Below are 20,496 nucleotides of genomic sequence, written 5' to 3' on the forward strand. Positions count from 1 at the left end.
CTCAAATGATCAAGAAAACGCAGAAAGGAAGCATACAAACAGCCTTGAATACTGGCAAGTGCCATTGGAATACTAACCAAAACCAAACTGCAAACTCCTTTGCATCAGAGCTATATGTTGGTTTGGTTCAGATCTTATAAATTATAATTATCTTGTCTTTTTCAATATGGGAAGACACAAAGGTACGATTTAACTCAACATCACAATATATGTCAAGTTTTATGAACATCTTATCCTTGGCTTAGAGAATAAATTGATGTATAAAAATCTTGTTTAAAATGTATCAAGGGCCAAACTGACATGAACATACAAGAGTCAAAGGGAGCAATGTTTTAACCCTTCAAACACCAAGAAGGCAGTAAAAGTTATTGAATTGAAGAAAGAATGCAACAATAAAATGCTTCTGTCACTTACAAAAGTATGCCATAATGTAACCTCTAAAAGGCTAGAAGAATAATTCTCTTTATATCTTTAAAGTAATGGTACATTTTTTGCTTACTCAACCAGAAACTCTCTAACTTCTGAAAATTTTCATATTCATTAATCAATCTTCACAGAAGAGTAAATAAGCCTTGTGAACCAGAAGCATGCATAGAAGCCAATGGTGCCTGTAAGCACAAAGAATGCATATGAAGCGATAAGCATGTACCCGAAATACAACATCCCTGAGACAGGCTTACTGATGTCAAGCTTAGTGAAGAAATAGAAAGTGGCGTAGAGAAAGAGGTACAGCGCCGAGGAGCCAGATGTCAGATAAGATCTCCACCACCACAAGTAATCTTCACTACATAGTTGGAAATAGCAAAGGACCACGGTTATTTCAGCACAAGTGACAATCAGAATGATGAACACGATGAACAGGAATCCAAATATGTAGTAGAACTGATTCAGCCAGATTGAGGTCAGAATGAAGAAGAGCTCTATGAAAACAGCTCCAAATGGGAGTATGCCCCCAATCAAAGTGGAGAAAATAGGGTTCATGTACCATGCTTGCTCTGGTATCTGCCTGGGTATTTTATTTGTCTTCACAGGATCCTCAATTGCTGGCTTCTTGAATCCAACATAACTGCCCACAAAGACAAGTGGAACTGAGATGCCAAACCACAGAAACACCAAAGCAAACATTGTTCCAAACGGCACAGCCCCAGATGATTTCTGCCCCCAAATTAGTGCATTTAAGACAAAGAAGATCCCAAAGACAGTGGCCGGGAACAGGAATGAAGTCCTCAGTGCAATTTTCTTCCACTCAGCTCCCTTAAACGTCTTGAATAAACGGGTAGAGGCATAACCAGCAAAAAGACCCATGAAAGCCCAAACGAATAGCATGGCTGTCATAAGCCCACCACGATTTGAAGGAGAAAGGAACCCTAGGACAGCAAACATCATTGTGACGAGGACCATCCCAAAAAACTGCACACCAGTACCCACATAAACACAAAGTAAATCTGACTTCTCTGGGGGCCTGAAAACATCCGCATGAACTAGTTTCCAGCCTGTTTCTTCCTGAGCCTCTTCCTGTGTCTCAAGTTCATTATACTTGGAGATGTCACGGTAAAGAGTCCGCAGCATTATCATTGCAACCATGCCAGAAAGGAATAGGACAATCATTAAAGAATTTACAATCGAGAACCAATGGATTTGATCATCATTCATCAGCAGATATGTATCCCATCTTGAGGCCCACTTGACATCACTTTCCTGCAAAGACAATCAAATTTAAGCAACCAGACACAATCATATCATGTTTAAGAGATGAAATAGAGAAAAAAATAAAGGGATTTATAGTCAATAACCATATAAACCTCCTGGTAACAGAGATGTCTAATTCAGCGGCAAATTAGACTATGGGCCCAAATCATTGGAATTTCCTACATAGTCTAACTAAATTGATGACTAGATCAGTTAGAAAGCAATCTGATATGTGGATTAGATTACCTCAAAATTGACATCATATGTAAATATGACTTCCTGTTTATCTTCAACCTCTTGTGGAGCATTTGAGTTGGAAACAGTTCTCTTTGCATGTGCATCACAGGTGGTCAAACGATTATTGCCACCCCATTTTCCATCATATTCATGCTTGACACTGGACATGTATGTACCAGATCGTTAGTGGGAACTGTAGAAGATAGTGAACACACAGAATATCTGAACAATCAAGTAAGGTCTCTGAAGAACCAACCTATATGGATTAACTTCAAAACCAACAATCCTAGCTGAGTCAGTCTGCAAATCTTTATGATACTTAACTGTAAATGATAAGTGGTTGTTTAAAAAAGATTTTTCTTCCTTGGTCTGCAAAATAATCAAACAGACTTAGAAAAGGGGGGAATGGATGAGATTCCAAAAGAGTTATTATCATAGTCAGTTTACTCACACCAGCATATAGACCCTTAAACCCCATATAAAAACCAAGCTGATATACAGGAGGAGCTTGTTGTTCCACCCTCTGAATGGGAACAACCAAAGGAAGATTATCAAGGATCCTGCCACATAAAAGCATTTATATAATACCAATCAACTCAGCAGGAAAGTCAATAAAGACAAATTTTGATAATATATTCACCTACATGTTGACACGATACTCGTCATCAATTTTTTCCTTGAACTCTTTTGCTGTGTTCGCATCAAGAATAAGTCGACAAACAACATGGCAAAGTTCTGGTTCCCTCATTTTAAACTGCAAAACCAGATGGAACTGTGAGTTGATGGACAGAAACAGTCAAAAAATGAAGTTATTATTCAATTATGTAATACTAACCACGTATGGCGAGTTCTCAATACGGTCACCACGAAGCACTTCCCCAAGATTTTCTCTGCTATCGACTATGCTTTCTGGATGACAAAAAGGAAGAGAATAATACGAATATGGAAGCTGAGTCTTTGTTGAAGTCAGCTTGTTCACTTTCACACTTAAATTAGCACCCTGAAATGACCACCAAAAAGACAATGAAAATGATCTATATAGCTGGGACTGTCTTAATAATGAGATTACTGAATAATACAGGAGAAGCTGAACAATTCAGGGAAACAATAAATAGTACAATACCAACTTTACTGTCTTATGCATCATTAACATTAAATATTTTCCTTATGCATATGCCTTCCATATTATTGAAGATCAAGGCTTAATAGTATTTGACTTTGCTCACTAATAGAATTTTCTGAATTGATTTGATGAACATAGGATAGGCTTTTACCCAGAAACATAGAGGTAAGCAAGAACTCCAGCATTTAACAATTATTTCTTCACAGCAAAAGATTTGCTTAGACTTTCAACCACAGAAATAGAACTTCTACAAATAGGGGTAAAAACAAGTTTCAGTTAGAAGTCAACAAAAAACTAAACCCATATCACTAATTTCATGTTCTGGCTCAGCAGTATCACTTTATTAAACTAATTAAGAGCTACACTTATGGTTGTTGGTTAGTCTGCTGATGCATTAACCCCAGAAGCCTGAAAAGTTAAAAAGTCAAGCTCCATTGTGACCCTTGATTTCCAGAAAAAGAAGCATCCTGCAAGAATCAACCATGGTCATTCTCTCTTCTTCTTCATCTTCTTTTTTGTTCTTTTTTTTCTTGCAATCCTAATAGGCAGTATGCTCCAAAATGTGAATTGCCAGTATTCCCAACGTCCCTATTTTGGTAATGCTGACTAAAGAGTTCTCCATCCAAATAAATACACTGCTCAGACTGGGACGAAAAAAAAAACCATTACTCCCTAGTTTACTCAGGTTTAATCTTCTTCTTCTCCTTTAAATCCTTTGACAATCATAATGAGAGGCTACAAAAACAAAACCACCACTTATGACAATAACAATGACGAAAATTAAAGAAGTCTCGAAGATGCTCAACTTCACAAACCACAAATAGCATACAAATGGTGTTATTACATGCAAATAATTAGATGTAAAAGCAACAATGAATAGATAAGAACAAGACATCCATTTCCATCATGTCAATATTCATCGATGACACTCTTACAACCTTTCTTCGATGTGCTAAAGCGAGGACAATAACTTGTAGAAACATAATGGATATACTAAAAGCTACATTGCATTGATAGGATCTCTTTTGTGCATATCCAACATCAACTTGTATATAAGTTATTCTTGTTCTTCAATCTGAATTCAACCTTAATGACTTTGTCTCCAATCATTCAACTTATTTCTTGCTTCTGGTTTCTCATGTTATCTCACTTCCCCTCTAGAGTTAAATCAATATAACTGTTCACAAATGAGACGGCCAAGAATCCTGACTTCATGAAGGAAATTTATTCCAATACAGAATAGGAAAAACTCAGTGGCAAAGAATGTTGTACAACTGAATGGTTGAGTTGCATCTTTTGCATTTAATGGTGGTACTATGCCAATAAATTACCCTACACCTGATAAAGGTCATAGCTGATGTATAAATGCCTAGACATTCACAGCGACCAAATCACCAATCACATAAGAATATGATGCCCAAAACAAGAAACCAAAAAACAAAATTGCTGCTCACAATCGAGCCAAAAAGAAACTTTAAAGTTTCATTAGGTCAAACTCATAGCACATACAGAATCGAAGATCCCATACTTAATATTCTTTTTTATCCAATTTGGGCCTTTAATTCTTAGTATATTCTGGTACATGTCATTCTGAAGGCTGTACATAGAACCATTGCATTACAGATATGTAGTTAACAGCTTTGGGCCAACTAATCTGTGCCTGCAACATTTGAATAATATAATAACACAGTATATTCGTATTTTGCCTCCGAAATGCGTATGCCCAAGAAATGAAGCTCTGTCTTTGTTCGCAAACAATGCAACACTGCAGAATCCAGAACTAAGGCTATTGATTTCAACACTCTTCATGCTTATGATCCTAACTCCATATTCCTCTCCAAGGTGAAGATCTGAAATTTTTCATCAGGAAGTACCACTAACTATACCAACTAAAGAGGACTGTCTATTCACAGACTCTTTACATTTTTCTATTTCAGCATCTCATTTCCAGAGCACAAAAGGATCACCACGAAAATGCTTCAAGTATGATCACAATCAAATTTGAACCAAACTAGGATCTTAATTCAAAACCACATCCAAGACTAAGTCCCTCCTCCTCACATTACTTTATTACAAAAGAATCACCTTAAAAATTCTTGACTGGTTTTTTTAACCAGAAAAGAGAGAAGGAATTTAAATTGCCAACTCCCTATCAAACTTTAGTTGCATGTATGCTATTCAATTCATACATTAAACCCACAAAACCTTACCTCCATTTCACTTTCTCAAAAATCCCTTAAAAAATAAAACCATTTTCTCTAATTAAATCTGTAAACTCAAACTTCTACTCAAATTCAACAATGCCACCCAAATGCGACAAATCCTAGAATGCCCAATTAAAGAAGAAAAATCACAAAACCAAGAAATCCCAGAAAAAGAACAGATTTTGACAGGCCGAAAATCACTCTTTCACATACATCCATAAAGAACTAATAAAAACAACAAATGGGTTCTGCGAATCTTCAAAATGCAGAAAAAATCAACATATCTAAAATCATTAATTTTATACCGTATGGAAGTCTTCAGGGGCGACACCAGGAAGGTAAAAGCAGTAAGCATTGTGGATGCAAAGCAAAAAGAGATTGATGGCCAATGGGATCACTTGTTTTTGCATGAATTCCATAGATCCACCACCACCTCCGCCTCTTCCCATTGCTGAATATTTGTCTCTATTACTATCTCTCTCTCTCTCTCTCAATTTCACACGCAGAAAAGCACACAGAGAAGAAGGAGGGACGTAAGGATTGGTTTCAGATCCACCGTATTGTATGAAAACATTGAACAGAGAACGGGAAAAATGGGATTTTTGGGTTTTCTCTCTTTTTTTTTTTTTGTTTTCTTTAATTAAAAGTATTTTTTGTGAATTAATGTCTATTTTGGCTGGGTGACAGTTGCAGCTTTTGGCTTTCTTGGGATATATTATACTTGCCTCCTCCAGTGTTTTTGTAAATATGAAGACTTCCCCTTTTCTTATATAGAAATTTAAAATTGCTTTCCATGATAAAATTTTATAATTTTTGGAATGTCTTTAACAATTTCCTATCTTATCTTTCAAAAAAAATAATTTCTTCTTTAATATTGCATGAGTAAAATTATTCATTGTATTAGAGTTAATTTTTATCATATAGTGTAGGATATGAGGTTTTAAGAAATAGATACTTAGAATGGTGATAAATAGCTTTGAACATCTTACTTAATGGAATATGAAATATCATTAACTTGTAAAATTTATTCTTTATAATACGATAATTAGTTTAGCAAAATAAAATTGTGTCATATTAAAATGCTAAGCCACAGTTCGGAGTTCAAGATAGAAAATAAAGAAGAGAAATCTTAAGTTATGAAAAGATTTTAATGTTCCTTGGGAGTTTAGGAAAAAAGTAGAATGATTTTGAATATATATATATATATATATATATATATATATATATTTCTACCAAAATTTGTCCAATAGACATTTAGATCCCGTTTCGAGTTGCAGTGACTTATAAAGAAATATTTCTGATACAAGTTTTTAACAAAAGTGTTTTTAAGTTACTAAAAATTGGATTTCTTAAATTATAAAAAAATTAGTTATCAAACACCTTAAAAGCACCTTTAGTGCTTGAAAGCGTTTTTTTTTTTTTTTTTTTTTTTTTGTAAATGTATGGTAGCCTAAAACATGGTATTTAAGGACTTGAAAATTTTATAAGACTATCTTTAATGCGGGTAGAAAACCTTTTTAACTGCACGTGAGATCAATCCAAATCATCTTATTGTTGTTCTTTTTTCTCCCTTAAAGACCTCCCAAACAACTCAAAGAAGCCTCTTTTCCTCACTTTCTTTTATTTTCCCGTCAAATTTTAACATCCAAACTAGCTTCAAATGTGCTCTTTATGTTGCATGTCTTCAGGGTCATAGCAATTTATTGTTCTTTTTTCTTTTATCTAATTTATATATTATTATTTTACAAATCCTCTTGAGTAATACAGCGGGTTGCAGTTTAACATGTTAAACTTTTTTCTAGACACTTTACCCCTTAATTATATGTTTAGACAAAACAACCCCCCTCCCATCTTAATTATTTTCTTTTCTCTTTATTCACTATTCATTTTTCATTTTTTTTGTTTTCTCGCTTTTCTTTTCTTTTCTTTTCTTTTAACTCTTCTATCATGCCACTAGCCAATTGTTTGCCTCTGCTCCTAAACTACGTGTACTACACTAAAGTTCTTACTTTTCTTTAACTCACTCTTTTGTAATTTATTAATTTTTAAATTCAATCTTAATATCCATCATCAACTATATAATATTGCAAAATATATTTACATTACATCATAAAAAGTATTTAATTTTATAATTCAACAATTTAAGTATATAAATCTTGATTATAGTTTATAATTTCTCAACTATTCATAATAAAAGTAACATATTATCGATCAAGTAAGAAAAATATATTGATTTTTTTTGTTATCCATTACTATTAATAATAGATTAGTTAATAGCTCTATTTCGTTCATATATATTTAAATAATCCAACCTCTTAAATTAAATAGGGTTCACAATATAAAAAAAATAGATCTTTTTATGATATAGATTTTCTTATTAATTATCCACTTTGAAAACTTAAAAATAAAAAAATACCACCAATTTAGTATAACAAGTTAAACAAAATTAAAATTTTTAGTGTAGGTGTAGAATAATAATAGCATGAAGAAACTAAAAAGACAATGATAGAGAAAAAAAGAAATATAAAAATAATTAAGATGGAATGAATGGTTTTGTCTATATATATCATGAAGCAAAGTAAAGTGCTTGTACTAAAAAAGTTTGAGGATGTAAACTACAACCCGGTGTATAGTCCCCGTAATAGGATGCATTCAATCATTTCTCTATTTTTCAATAGTAATAATTATTTCATTCATAAGATCTGCACTAATAGCAGGATATATGATTTTGTTAGTTACTCAATAGTATTTTTGGGTCCCGATCCGCAACTAGAAGTATATATCAATACTAGAAGGAAGTCCCACTCAAAGCGTGGAGATTGACACCTGTGGTGTGGTTAAAAAACTTGGCATCACATAATAACCAGAGGTTGTTGGCATAGTCCCTTACTTTCCTTTTCAATGTCTAATATAAATGGAAGCTAATGGTGTTATCATGTGTATCATTTTCCCCAACATTTAATCTTTCAGACAAAGTTAATTGGGTTGTCCAATCAAGACCATTATTCTGTTCAGTTGTTTCAACAGAACAGATTTGTATTTTCTATGCTTTATGCTTATTTTTTGTTATTTTTGTCATACTTTATCTTTTCCTTTCACTGGTAATAATGCATATCTTTTTCTTGCCTTTTGATTTCGAAGTTGCTTTTTAGCATTAAGTATATCGATATTGTTTGTTTGATCCATTCTAAATTTCAATCCATAAGGCAAGAAAAGCTAGATATATATATCATTTGTTTGCTTAACTACTACAACTAAAAACCATTATTTGGATCAATACATGCATCTACAAATAATTAGAGGGGAAATCAATTTTCCTCGTCACAAACACTAACTTGCATCAAACAATTATCAAGTCTACGAAATTCAGTACAAAAATAACAGAGCATGTAAATATAGCCACTTGTCTTTTCAAATGGTAATTCCTATCCATACACAACATCTAGTCACTTAACTATTGAACCAATAAATTGCATCAACTGCAATATAATTTTGAAAGTGGAACAATCATTCACACACTTATTAATTCGAGCACACAATTCAAGTGGATAAATTACAATCATAATCACATTTAATCAACAAATGACATGCATCAAGTGGAAATGTAGTGTTACCTTGTACCTTAGCAACAAAGTACAATCTAAGAGCGAGATCTCTCTATACTTCACCCACCTGCAATAACAAGCACAAAGGTTTATTCACAATTTTGATTGTTGAATGGAAGCTATATAGTCCATGGACCAGAAAGTAAGAGCAAAATTGAGCATACCTCTACAAACCCAACTCTAACACTGTGCAATAGAGCCATTTGAATCCCTAATTTTGTATCTTAACAATAGCCATTATTGTAACCTAATTTACAAATTGATGAGCAAATGTTGGAGAAGTTAGGAGGTCGTGCAGTTAATCAACCCAAATGATTCTTCACCTTTCACACTTTAATGGCCTTATCAACATGCTGCAATTACTGATTCAAATAAGTGTCATTTGTTGTAAGAACTAAATTAATGGTTCTTCAGCTTTTAAGGATGAAGAAGACGGAGCTGTCTACCATTACAATTCAAACATTCATCTTTAACTTTAGTGCACTAATATTGCCTTAAATGCATTTAATTTGCATAATCAATTTAGTTGAACATACTTGAGGGGAGTTGATTTCATTTTTCTACCCACTTTGCTAAATCAATGGCAAACTAGCCAAACCATTAGCCACCAAAGGGTATAGTAGGTAAGCCATGCTAAATTGGTCAGCAGAAACTTGTACACTTGCTTAATCAATGCAGTTACAGTTTTACCATTCCTAAAATGTCCCTACAAATGTAGGATGAAAATCACCCAAGAGTCATACAACAACTTTTATATATATATATATATATATATATATATATATATATATGGGGGATACCAATTTAGTTGCATGAAGAATTATGCATAACGAAAGCAAAAGACAATCAATGGATTGCACTCATAAATTCACAATTGTTACACATCTTCCCAATAACTAAGGTAGTAAGGTCAGAAAAGAAAGAATTATTATGACAAATCACGAATGATTTCAATATGTTTTTCTCTTTTTGGTTTTCACAAAGTTAGGACTAATATCACTTTTCACATTTACTGTTTTTGTTATTCTCCCTTCACATCCTAAACTTTTACTTTAGACACTTTAAATCCTAAAATCATCGAAATGTACAAAATCTAATGTTGATGAAAGTTGATGAAAGTGTTGTGAATGATAATGCCACAGCTCATATTTTATTTCCATAGCAAGTTTATGCTGAAATGGCAAAACTACTCCTCAAAAGTCCAAGTTACATTTGAACTTATGAAGGGTAATTTTGATATTTTGTGTAAATGTATCCATTCAACTAAATAATGGCCATGGCATTAGCAGCACCCAAATTTCAAGTTGTTGGATTCTAGATAATGGATGTGGATTTTCATCAATAAAAAAATAGGGTAGTGTGCTATACGCGCGCATACTATTTGTACACTTTTTCTTTAACTTTTCTTTAATTCTGTATGATAGTTTGGCAATTCAAGATAAAACAATAAGTAAATTACCTTGATAGCTATTAAACTTTCAGAATAATGGAATTTTTTGGCTACTTAACTTTAAAAGTATGTTTTTTTCCTTTGAACTATCAAAAGTGTAAATTTTGAGTCATTTTATCTAATTTTTCCATTAACTCTGTCAGATTAACTATTAATAATATATCTCATGAATCGTGCCGAACCTTATATCTGGCAAAGTTAACGGTGAAGTTGCACAAAATGACCCAAACACCATTTTGAACCACTATTCAACCTAGCTAAGTGTTTCGATGAACTAAGTCTAATTCTTTAAGGAAGGAATTCGATCTTATATATAGCAATTGACTGAAATTGACGTCATATCCACCATTGACCGATTGTGTCTCTGCGATTTGGGGATTTGGTATGTGCATGGATTCCCGATGAGAGTTTTCAAGTGGTCACCAGCGTTCCATGTTGGTCGAGAACCATCTGTGGTACCTGTGTGGTTCCAGCTACCTAAGTTTCCATTGCATTTATTCCATAAAAAGGCCTTGTTTCAGATTGTAAACGTATTGGGAACTCCTTTGTTGGTTGACACCGCAACCTTGGCAGTTTTGAGGTCTACTGTTGTAAGGGTCTGCGTTGAACTAGACCTATTTCAATTTTCGACCAACTAGAGTTTGGATTGGGAATGGTATGCACAAAGGATTTTGGCAAGAGTTGGTGCCAGAAAACTTGCCTAATTATTGTGCACATTGTTATCGACAGGGGCACACAGAAGACAAATGCTACGATTTGCGTCCGAACTTGAGGCCAGCAAAGCTGCATATGGGAGAAACGGGGGAGGCTGGGTTTCATCCTAAAGTGGAGTTCAGATGTAAATTAGGAGATACAAGTATGTCACTTACGACTCAAAGGAAAAATGACTCGTTGGAAAGAGTAGCAGATGGAGAGTCTTTGCCATCTGCTACTGACATGGCTTCGAGGAGTAACCGGCAGTTGGATGGAGAGATTACTGAGAATAACACGAACTAGGTTTTGGTTGTTCAGCTTCCTTGGCTTGAGTCGACAGAGGCAAAAGAGGCAGTAGTCGCTACACAAACTATACCTTTGGCGGAGTCCGATCTGCTGCCGATGGGTGGAAACGATACTCTTCAACCAAATAATAAGAATGGCAGTCAGCCATACGAATTTCGTCGTCAGTAGAGGGGGTTAAAGATGTATCACAGACTAATGTTAGAAGGGAACCAGCGGATCAATGTGCAGCAGGGAAAATGAATAGTCTTGCTGCTGTGGCATCAGAGGACGAAGAGCTTAAAGAGTTGCAGGGGCGGATGGGCAATTTGTCTCCAATAGGAGAATCTAATAAAGTAAGGATGAGTGGTGATAGTTTGTCTTTTGCTGCATTCAATCTTAACCCTATTTTCATATCGAACTCCATGTTGCAACAAGCTAGATCGCTTGCATAATCTCAACCAAAGAAAAGAGGTACTCGGCTGCCTTTTCCGTCAGACCGCACGTTACGCTCTAAAGTGATTTCTTCACAAAATTCTTTTGCAATGTTATCTAATGATTAACTTTCTCTTTTGGAACATTCGGGGTGTCTCACGTGCCTTTAATCTTAAGAGACTCAGTAAATTAGCCAAAATACACTCTATCTCTTTGGTAGCGATTTGTGAACCTAAGACCTCGATTACAAACATGAATATCATTCGGATGAAGCTGGGGATAGATTTTTCTGTTGCAAATCTGTGGGGTAGCGTTTGGGTGCTTTATAAATCTTTCTTTCATTGCCAAACAATAGGTGAGTCGGATCAACATCTCACTTTAAGCCTCCGATCCCAATTATTGACTGAAGAGATCTACTTTTCATTTATTCATTCCAAGTCCACCGTCCAGGAGAGGGAAGGTTTATGGCTCAAGTTGTTGAGTGACAAGCCGGGGGTAAAACCATGATTTCTTGTGAGGGATTTTAATGTTATTTTAAATGCAGAGGAAAAACGGAGTGGCCTACCTTTTAGACATTCTCAGGGGATAGAATTATCACAATTTATGTCATTGGCAGAAGTTGGGGATACTGGGTTTTCTGGGTCTAGGTACACATGGTGTAACAATCGGCAGGGTATTTTAAGAGTTTGGAAGCAGCTTGACAGGCTTTTGCTCAACTCAGCTGCTATGCGTATGAAGAGTAATATTTTAGTGCGGCACTTGGGGAGAGACCCTTCTGATCATGCTCCTCTTTTGATATCGGCATCAACGAGATTAGATAACAAGCCACGACCATTCAGATTCCTGAATATTTGGACCACAAAATCAGGTTTTATGGATGTGATTAAATAGAGTTGGTCTATTTCCTCCCCTGGTTCCCCCCCTCCAGGTTTTGTCGGCTAAACTGTGACGGGTTAAACAGGCTCTTAGACTATGGTCGAGGGAATCTGTTGGTGATATCTTCTTGGCGATTCGGACAGCAGAACAGAGGATGCTGGAAGCTGAAATAGATCATGATAATCATCCTTCCAAAAGGTCATTGGTGGGTGTACAAGAGTCACGTGCAAGATTGAAACATACTTTGGTGATTGAGGAAGACTTCTGGAGGTAGAAGGCTCGTGTCAAATGGCTATCAGATAGGGACAAGAATACAAAATTTTTCCACGCTGTGGTGACAGAGAAGAGAAGCAAGTCAGTGATTCATAGAATCAGGAAGACAAATGGTGACTGGGTGACCGACGAGTCGAGTATTTGTAATGAGGCTATCTCGTTCTTCCAAGAATTGTTTACAAACGAGGAGGGACAGTTCTCGAATAACGTGCTAGACATTATTCCAAAGTTGATCACTGAGTAGGATAATGAGATGTTGACTGAGATTCCATCCATGTAAGAAGTAAAGGAAGTAATTTTTTCAATGGACGGGGAGAGTGTTGCGGGTCCAAATGATTTCACGGGAAAGTTTTTCTCGTCTGCTTGGGAGGTGGCAGTTAAGGATGTTCAAAAAGCTATTGTAAGTTTCTTTTGTGGCACAATATTGCCAAGAAGTGTCTCAGCTATTTCAATTGTTTTACTACCCAAGATACATTGCTCTTAAAATTTCACTCAATATCGCCCGATAAGTTTATGCAATTTTATCAATAAGGTCATCTCCAAGATTTTATCTTTTCGCTTAGCAAAGGTTCTTCCTCACATTGTCTCACCGCAGCAGAGTAGTTTTGTGCAAGGGAGACAGATGGCGGATAATTTTCTATTAGCGCAAGAATTATTGAATGATATTTAAAGCCTAATAGGGGAGGGAATGTGATGCTCAAACTGGATATGATGAAGGCATATGATAGGGTGTTTTAGTTGTTTTTGATACAAGTGCTTCGTTGGTTTGGGTTTAGCGAAGTTTGGATCGATATGGTATGGAGATTGATATCGAATGTTTGGTTTTCGGTAGGGGTGGCAATCAGGTCTAAATCAGGTTAACGGGCCGGGTCCTGACCCGACCCGTCAAAAAAATTATTAACCCGAACCGACCCGTGACCCGTGACGGGTCAGGTATGCTGACCTGAACCCGACAATTTCAGGTTGGCGAGTCAAGCGGGTTGACCCGAAACGACCTGAAATTTACTTCCCATTTACTGACAGATTAGCCGGCTGTGATTTTTAATAGAATCAATTCCAAACTAAATTAAGACATCACAAGAGTAAAAATAATGTAATATATCATCTATCCAAATTTAACAGCTCCAACTTCACACAAATCAAACAAATTCAACTAAAACAATCAAAACAAAGGCTGCCAACCAAAATTACAAGTTGAGTCAATATAATACAATTCACATGATAAATCATTAAATCATGACAAAAGTAGTGTTTCAAGGCCAACCAATGTTCTGCCCTCATCATCAGCAACAAGCCAACAACAACATTCATAATTTGCATCCTCCAAGAAACATTCATAGCATGAGGGTAGAACACAAGTCAAATTTAATAGCTTCAACTTCACACAAGTCAAACAAATTCAACTAGAACAATCTAAACAAAAGGCTGCCAACCAAAGTTACAAGTTTAGAGTCAATATATTACAATTTCACATAATATTAAATCATGACAAAAGTGGTGTTCCAAGGCCAACCAATGTCCTGCCCTCATCTTCAGCAACAACAACATTCATAATTTGTGCCTTCCAAGAAACATTCATAGCAACCACTCCAGCTAGGAGGATCATGATCAACACCAAAAAGAAAGAAATAGTTACTTGGATATTAAACCACGTATTAAATCTTACGAAATATTTTTAATCAAATTTAAAAATTAACTTACCATGCATCAAGTATCATGGATTAGAGATTAACAACATTAGAATTTGAATCCTCAATTATTGTTGCATCAATCTCATCCTTGTTGATATTGAGAGACATGATATTTTGAGTTAAATCCTCCAAATTCATATTTAGAGATCCTACATTATAAGAATGAAAAAAAAATATATGAGTAACAATATTAGAACAGTAAAATATGTAAAAAAAATATGTATTTACCTTCACTTTTATCTCCAAACAACCAGTCCTTAGTGCAAACTAAAGTCTCAACAATTTGGGGTGAAAGTGAACTACGAAATTGATCCAAAATTCTACCACCAAGGCTAAATGCAGATTCAAAAGCAACGGTCGATACTGGAACACATAGAATGTCCCTTGCCAATTTACTCAAATCTGGAAATCGAAATTGTTGAGCTTTCCAATATCAAGAACAATAATATGTGAGGATCATTTAGCTCTTGGCTCATCTAAATATAATTCCAATTGGCTTTTTTGTGCACTAGAGACAAATTCAAAAGTGTCAAATTGATCAAATTCCTACATAAGTTACAAACAAAGATATATTAGATACGATAATAAAACAAAATAATTAAAAATCATCATCACAATAATAATTTTAGAACGCAATAAAGTTACAAAATTTTAATTTTCATACCTCTAAAATATCAAATGATTGGTTGTCTTCTTGGTCCTTGGATCCATGAGAATATACTTCATTGCTGCCTCAAGAGCATGAAGACGATGCACCGGGTATGTTGAAAGTCTTCACATACTCATTATAGACATCAAAAAGTGCATTTCTGATCTTGACTAATTCATTAGACCCTGGGCCATACAACTTATTATAACTAAATTCAATAAATTGAAATTTATACCAAGGATCAAATACCACAGCAATTGCCAACAAGAGATTGAACTCGGACCAATATTTATTAAACTTCACAAACATTTGGGAACCAATCCTCCTCATAAAATCATTTAAACTATTGCACTCCTCAGACAGCTCCAATTGAATTTTAAAAACTTGAGGAAAGTACAAGTTACTAGTCGGATACTTGGACCCTGAAAAAGCATTAGTTGCCTCGTAGAAAACTTGAAGAAAACCACAAATTTTTTCAACTCTTTCCCATTCTTCAAGAGATGGACAGCATCGAAAATTTGAATCACTTAGTTGTAAGTGACCAAATGCAAGGCGATAATAAAGTGCACTGGACAGCATCCTATATGTGGAGTTCCACCTAATAGGAACATCTTGAACTAAAGCTTTCTTGGAATCAAGAGAAGTCTGTGTTATACATTCGGTGAACCTTAACTTCCTTGTTTGAGAACCCTTGACGTATTTGACACATTCTCTTATTAACTCCACAGATTTATCAATTTCTTTCAAACCATCTTGCACAATCAAGTTGAGAATATGTGCACAACAGCGGACATGAAACAACATACCATCACAAACCAAAGAATTTTTCAACTTAAGCTGATTCTTAAGTATTGCAACACAAGAATCATTTGCAGAAGCATTGTCTAATGTGATGGAAAATAATTTCTTTTCAATACCCCAACTACTAGCCAAGCTGTAAATTTTTTCAGCAAAGGCAACACCATTATGAGGAGGAGGCATATAAGAAAAATTCAGAATTTTTTTCTGAAGCAGCCAATTGCTATCAATGAAATGTGCAGTCAAACTTAAATATCCATCAGTAACAATAGATGTCCATGCATCAAAAGTTAAACATATTCGACTAGGACATCCACGCAATTCACTACCAAGTCTATTAATTTCTCTTGCATGCGATTTTCTAATATCCGACTTGGCTGTGTTCCTAGTGATATGTTTAATTTGGGGTTCCAAATATGTAAGAACATTTTTTATCCCCTCATACTCCACGAATGAAAATGGCAGTTCATGTCTTACTATAGCATGCACAAGTAATTCTCTAAATTTATCTTGACTGAATTGTGCATTTCCTGTGCCTAAAGCACCTTTGTCAGAAGTGATTAGGTACTGCCCAATGTCTTTTGTTGTCATTTTCAAACACTTCTTTATATATCGATGCAAATTACCTGTCCCACTTTTACTCTCAGCAGAATATTCATTCCCACATTTCTTGCATTTGCACTTTAACTCTTCATTTGGATCCTTTTTGGGAATAAAGTTGAAGTAATCCCAAACTTCTGAAGTTAATCTCCTCTTCTTGCCAGGCACATCAATAATAGCTTTTGGAGGTAATTTCATTTTTTCAATTGCACTATTCTCCGGGCATTGAGGTTGCTGGTTGGTGTGGCCTGTTTCCTTGATGCTATCACTACTGCTCCTGGTATCACTATTTTCTTCAATAGTGACTGAATTTGGATATGTCATACTTATATCCACCTGTTAATCATCAAGATGAACAAACTGATTAAAAGCTGTTAATCATGCCAAGTAGGTCTGGTCTGCTCATTTGGTCATCTATATATTTGCAGCCACCATGCCATAACCATGCCCGCACAAAATAATTATAAAATTCCAGTAGGAGCTTCAAAAAGTATCTATTTACAGAAAACCTAATCTAATTATTTTCTTGAGAATCTAAAATAAACAAATTTATTTAAGAGTTTCAAAAAAATTGAAGGAATAAAAAACAAATAATCTTTTCAACATTAATAACATGTATACTAGCAAGATTAGAGACATTTTAAGAGCAAAATTATTTCTTTTTTTTAAGAGCCAAATAATTTTGTCTTGTATATGGAATATATACTACCAAAAAAATAGTTAAATGTCTTCAACCATATGCTTAAGTTGCACAGTTTTCTATCATTTTTCTTTCTTTCCCACCCAAGAAAGAAAGCTAGAGTCCTTCCTCCTGAAACAATGGAAGTCTCGAGCTTCAAGTTATTACCTTTATTAGGATTGCTAGGTTATGTCATCTACTGGTTTTATGGGATGGTCGAAGTCTATTGGTTGAAGCCAAAGAGGCTTGAGAAAATTCTCAGGGAACAAGGCTTCAAAGGGAATCCCTATAGGCTATTGTGAGGAGACCAGCATGAAAATGATAAATTACTCAAGGAAACTTTGTACAAGCCTATTCAGCTTGGAGATAATATCATAAAACACATGATGCCTGATGTCTACAAAACTCTCCAAACCCATGGTATTTTTTTTTCTTTTTCTCCCCTAGTGTGTGTGTATGTGAAAATTGACGCATATTAATGGTCTGGAAATATATATGTTTGCAGGAAAAAATTCTTTCATGTGGATTGGACGATATCCGAGGGAGACTCTGACAGATCCAACACTAGTAAAGGAAGTCTTGACTAAATATGTAACATTTAAGAAGAGTTATCATGATCTTGATCCTCTCATCGAAATTAATAAGATAAATTAAATAATCAAACGAAGCAAGGGAGAATCGGACCAACCTGATGAGGGGTTCTGAGGAACACTCGAAGGGACGCTTGGTTTTGCCTTTGCGCTTAGACTTTTTGGAGGAGAAAAGCTGCGTTTAGAATTTTTGAGGAGAATAGCTGAAAAGGGGAAGAAAGATTTAGGGCCAGCGTGATTTTTGCTTCTGCCTGCGTAGTGATAAGTGATATTTGCCTATTTGGTATATTATATTTAGTTATTTACTATTAAGTTTTTTGTTTTTATATACTTTTTTAATATTTATTTATTTATTTTTATTTTAAAATCAGGTTAGTGGGTCAACCCGTGTTAACCCGATTTTGACCTGTTTTGTTTTCGGGTTTGACGGGTTTGACCCGATTCTGACCCGATTTCTCAAAATCTAAACCCAAACCCATTAATTTCGTGTTAGGTTCGTGTCGGATTTTCAAGTCGTGTCGAAAATTGCCACCCCTAGTTTTCAGTCATTGTCAATGGCTTTTCCCACGGTTTCTTTAAGTCCACACGGGGTTCGAGACAAGGTGACCCAATTTCGCCAGTCTTGTTCGTTATTGGTGCAGAGGTCTTTTCCCGTTCACTCAATGCGCTGGCAAAGCATCGAAGATTCAGACCATTCAAAGTCCCTAGAGGCTGTTCTATGATCACACATTTAGCCTATGCAGATGACGTGGTCATTGTCACTAGCGGCCTTAAGACTTCAATAACATTGGTTAAAGGAGTAATGAGTGGATACTGTGCAATTTCCGGGCAGCGTGTTAATTGTTAGAAGAGTTGTTATTTGGTGCATCCCACCTTGTCTTTGCAGCGACGTGCGATGATTGGAATGGTAACTGGTTTCTCGTACAAATATGTCCAATCAAATACCTTGGCTGCACCCTTTATATTGGAAGAAGGCGGATGCATTATTTTGCCGAACTCTACGACGTCGTAACATCCAGAATCTTATCATGGAAAATCAAGTCCTCTCATTTGGGGGCAAGATTGTGCTGTTAAAGAGTGTTCTGTTTTCAATGCCAATCCACCTATTAGCAGCAGCATCTCCTCCGAAGGGAGTCATTGTTTCCGTAGAAAGGGTGATGGCAAATTTTTTGTGGAGCTCCACAGATATGGGCCATAAATTTCATTGGTTAAGTTGGGAGGAGTTGTGCCATCCACAGCAGGAGGGTGGAATTGGAGTTCGTAGCTTGGCGAAGGTATATGATGTTTTTTCTATTAAGCTTTGGTGGAATTTTCGACAAAGAAGATCTCTGTGGGCTGAATGTTTAACAACCAAATATAGTAGAGGGGTGCACCGTTGTTTGGCAGAAGAGTGTTAATCGCTTTCTTACACTTGGAAGAGGTTATGTTCGATTCAACAGTTGGCAGAAGAGCATATTTGCTAGGTCATCGGTGAGAGGTTGATGGATTTCTGGCATGACAATTGGATGAGAACTGGGGCTATATGTCATCAGGTGGATATTTTTCATGAGCATGTTATATCAAATTTTGTCTCCCAAGCACAATAGAATATGCGACTCCTTAATCAAGTTCTTGAACCTGAGTTGGTTAAGCAAGTTGTGAAGGTCCCCCTTTCATCCGCTCATAGCTCTGATAGGATGGTGTGGGCTTTAATACAGAGTGGTTCATTCTCGATTTTTTCGGCTTACACGCTTGTTGCGTAGGCTTCTAATTGTTCTTGGGTGGTTTCGCATGTGTGGCTAAAGGGGTTTCCTATCAAAATTTCCTCTTTATGTTACGGTTGCTATGATTGCATCTTTCCTTAATGGATCTGCTGTGTAGATTTGGGGTACAGGGTCCGTCTAAATGTCATTGTTGTTCTGAACCAGCAGATGAGGAGGTTAATCACATATTTTTAACAGGAGATTTAGCTAAGGCGGTCTAGAATAGATTTGAGGGTGTCTTAGGAGATTTGAATATGGTGTCCACGTTGCGACATGTGGTGTTATGGTGGTGGCTGCGTAAGGGGCACAACGTGTATCTCAGGTTTATTTATTATATATTACCTATGCTCGTCTGCTGGGAGTTATGGAAAGCGAGAAACAGGGGTCTGTATGATGGAAGGAAGGTGGGGTGGACGGAGGTGGCAGATCAGGTATTTCAACAGTTATATGATTTACTACATTGTAATTTTCCGGAGATAGCATGTTCTTTCGTCTCTTGGGATGTTCTTCACTCTTCGTTGGTAGCTCTGAAAAGAAAGGTTTCTATTTTACCGATTTCATGGTTGGCTCCTACAGCAGGGTATAAGTTGAATTCGGATGGCTGTGCAAGGGGAACCCGGAAGTTAGTGGGGGTGGGGGAGTTGTGCGAGATGGGGAAGAGAGATTTATCATCGATTATTCCTGATTTTTGGGTCATTGACCAATTTACAAGCGGAGCTCAAGGCCATAGGACCCTGTGTTGCTCGAGGCTTACAAGAGTTGCATGTTGAATCTGATTCACTTGTCTTGGTGCAAATACTCCAAGGGACACATGGTTGCCCTTGGAGACTGCAACGGGAGATGGATGAATTGTTTAGTTTCAAGCATCATTTCCGTGAGA

The 20,496-nt window shown here is 35.9% G+C and overlaps 2 protein-coding genes across 2 annotated transcripts; both read right to left on the reverse strand.

Moving 5' to 3' along the window:
- Positions 1-354: 354 nt before the first annotated feature.
- Positions 355-5,947, reverse strand: LOC113707197 (transmembrane 9 superfamily member 8). Its single transcript, XM_027229399.2, has 7 exons — positions 5,559-5,947; positions 2,762-2,926; positions 2,571-2,680; positions 2,378-2,486; positions 2,183-2,295; positions 1,936-2,086; positions 355-1,698 (listed from the first exon to the last, which is right to left on the reverse strand). The coding sequence occupies exons 1-7, from the start codon at positions 5,700-5,702 to the stop codon at positions 541-543; spliced, it is 1,950 nt and encodes a 649-aa protein (XP_027085200.1). The 5' UTR covers positions 5,703-5,947; the 3' UTR covers positions 355-540.
- An 8,641-nt stretch (positions 5,948-14,588) lies between these two features.
- LOC113705898 (zinc finger BED domain-containing protein RICESLEEPER 2-like) lies at positions 14,589-18,858 on the reverse strand. Its single transcript, XM_027227802.2, has 4 exons — positions 18,748-18,858; positions 15,315-16,941; positions 14,787-14,960; positions 14,589-14,707 (listed from the first exon to the last, which is right to left on the reverse strand). The coding sequence occupies exons 1-4, from the start codon at positions 18,856-18,858 to the stop codon at positions 14,589-14,591; spliced, it is 2,031 nt and encodes a 676-aa protein (XP_027083603.2).
- Between the last annotated feature and the right edge of the window lie 1,638 nt (positions 18,859-20,496).

The sequence above is a fragment of the Coffea arabica genome, chromosome 8c, assembly GCF_036785885.1.
Source record: "Coffea arabica cultivar ET-39 chromosome 8c, Coffea Arabica ET-39 HiFi, whole genome shotgun sequence".
In the NCBI taxonomy this organism is placed as follows: Eukaryota; Viridiplantae; Streptophyta; class Magnoliopsida; order Gentianales; family Rubiaceae; genus Coffea; species Coffea arabica.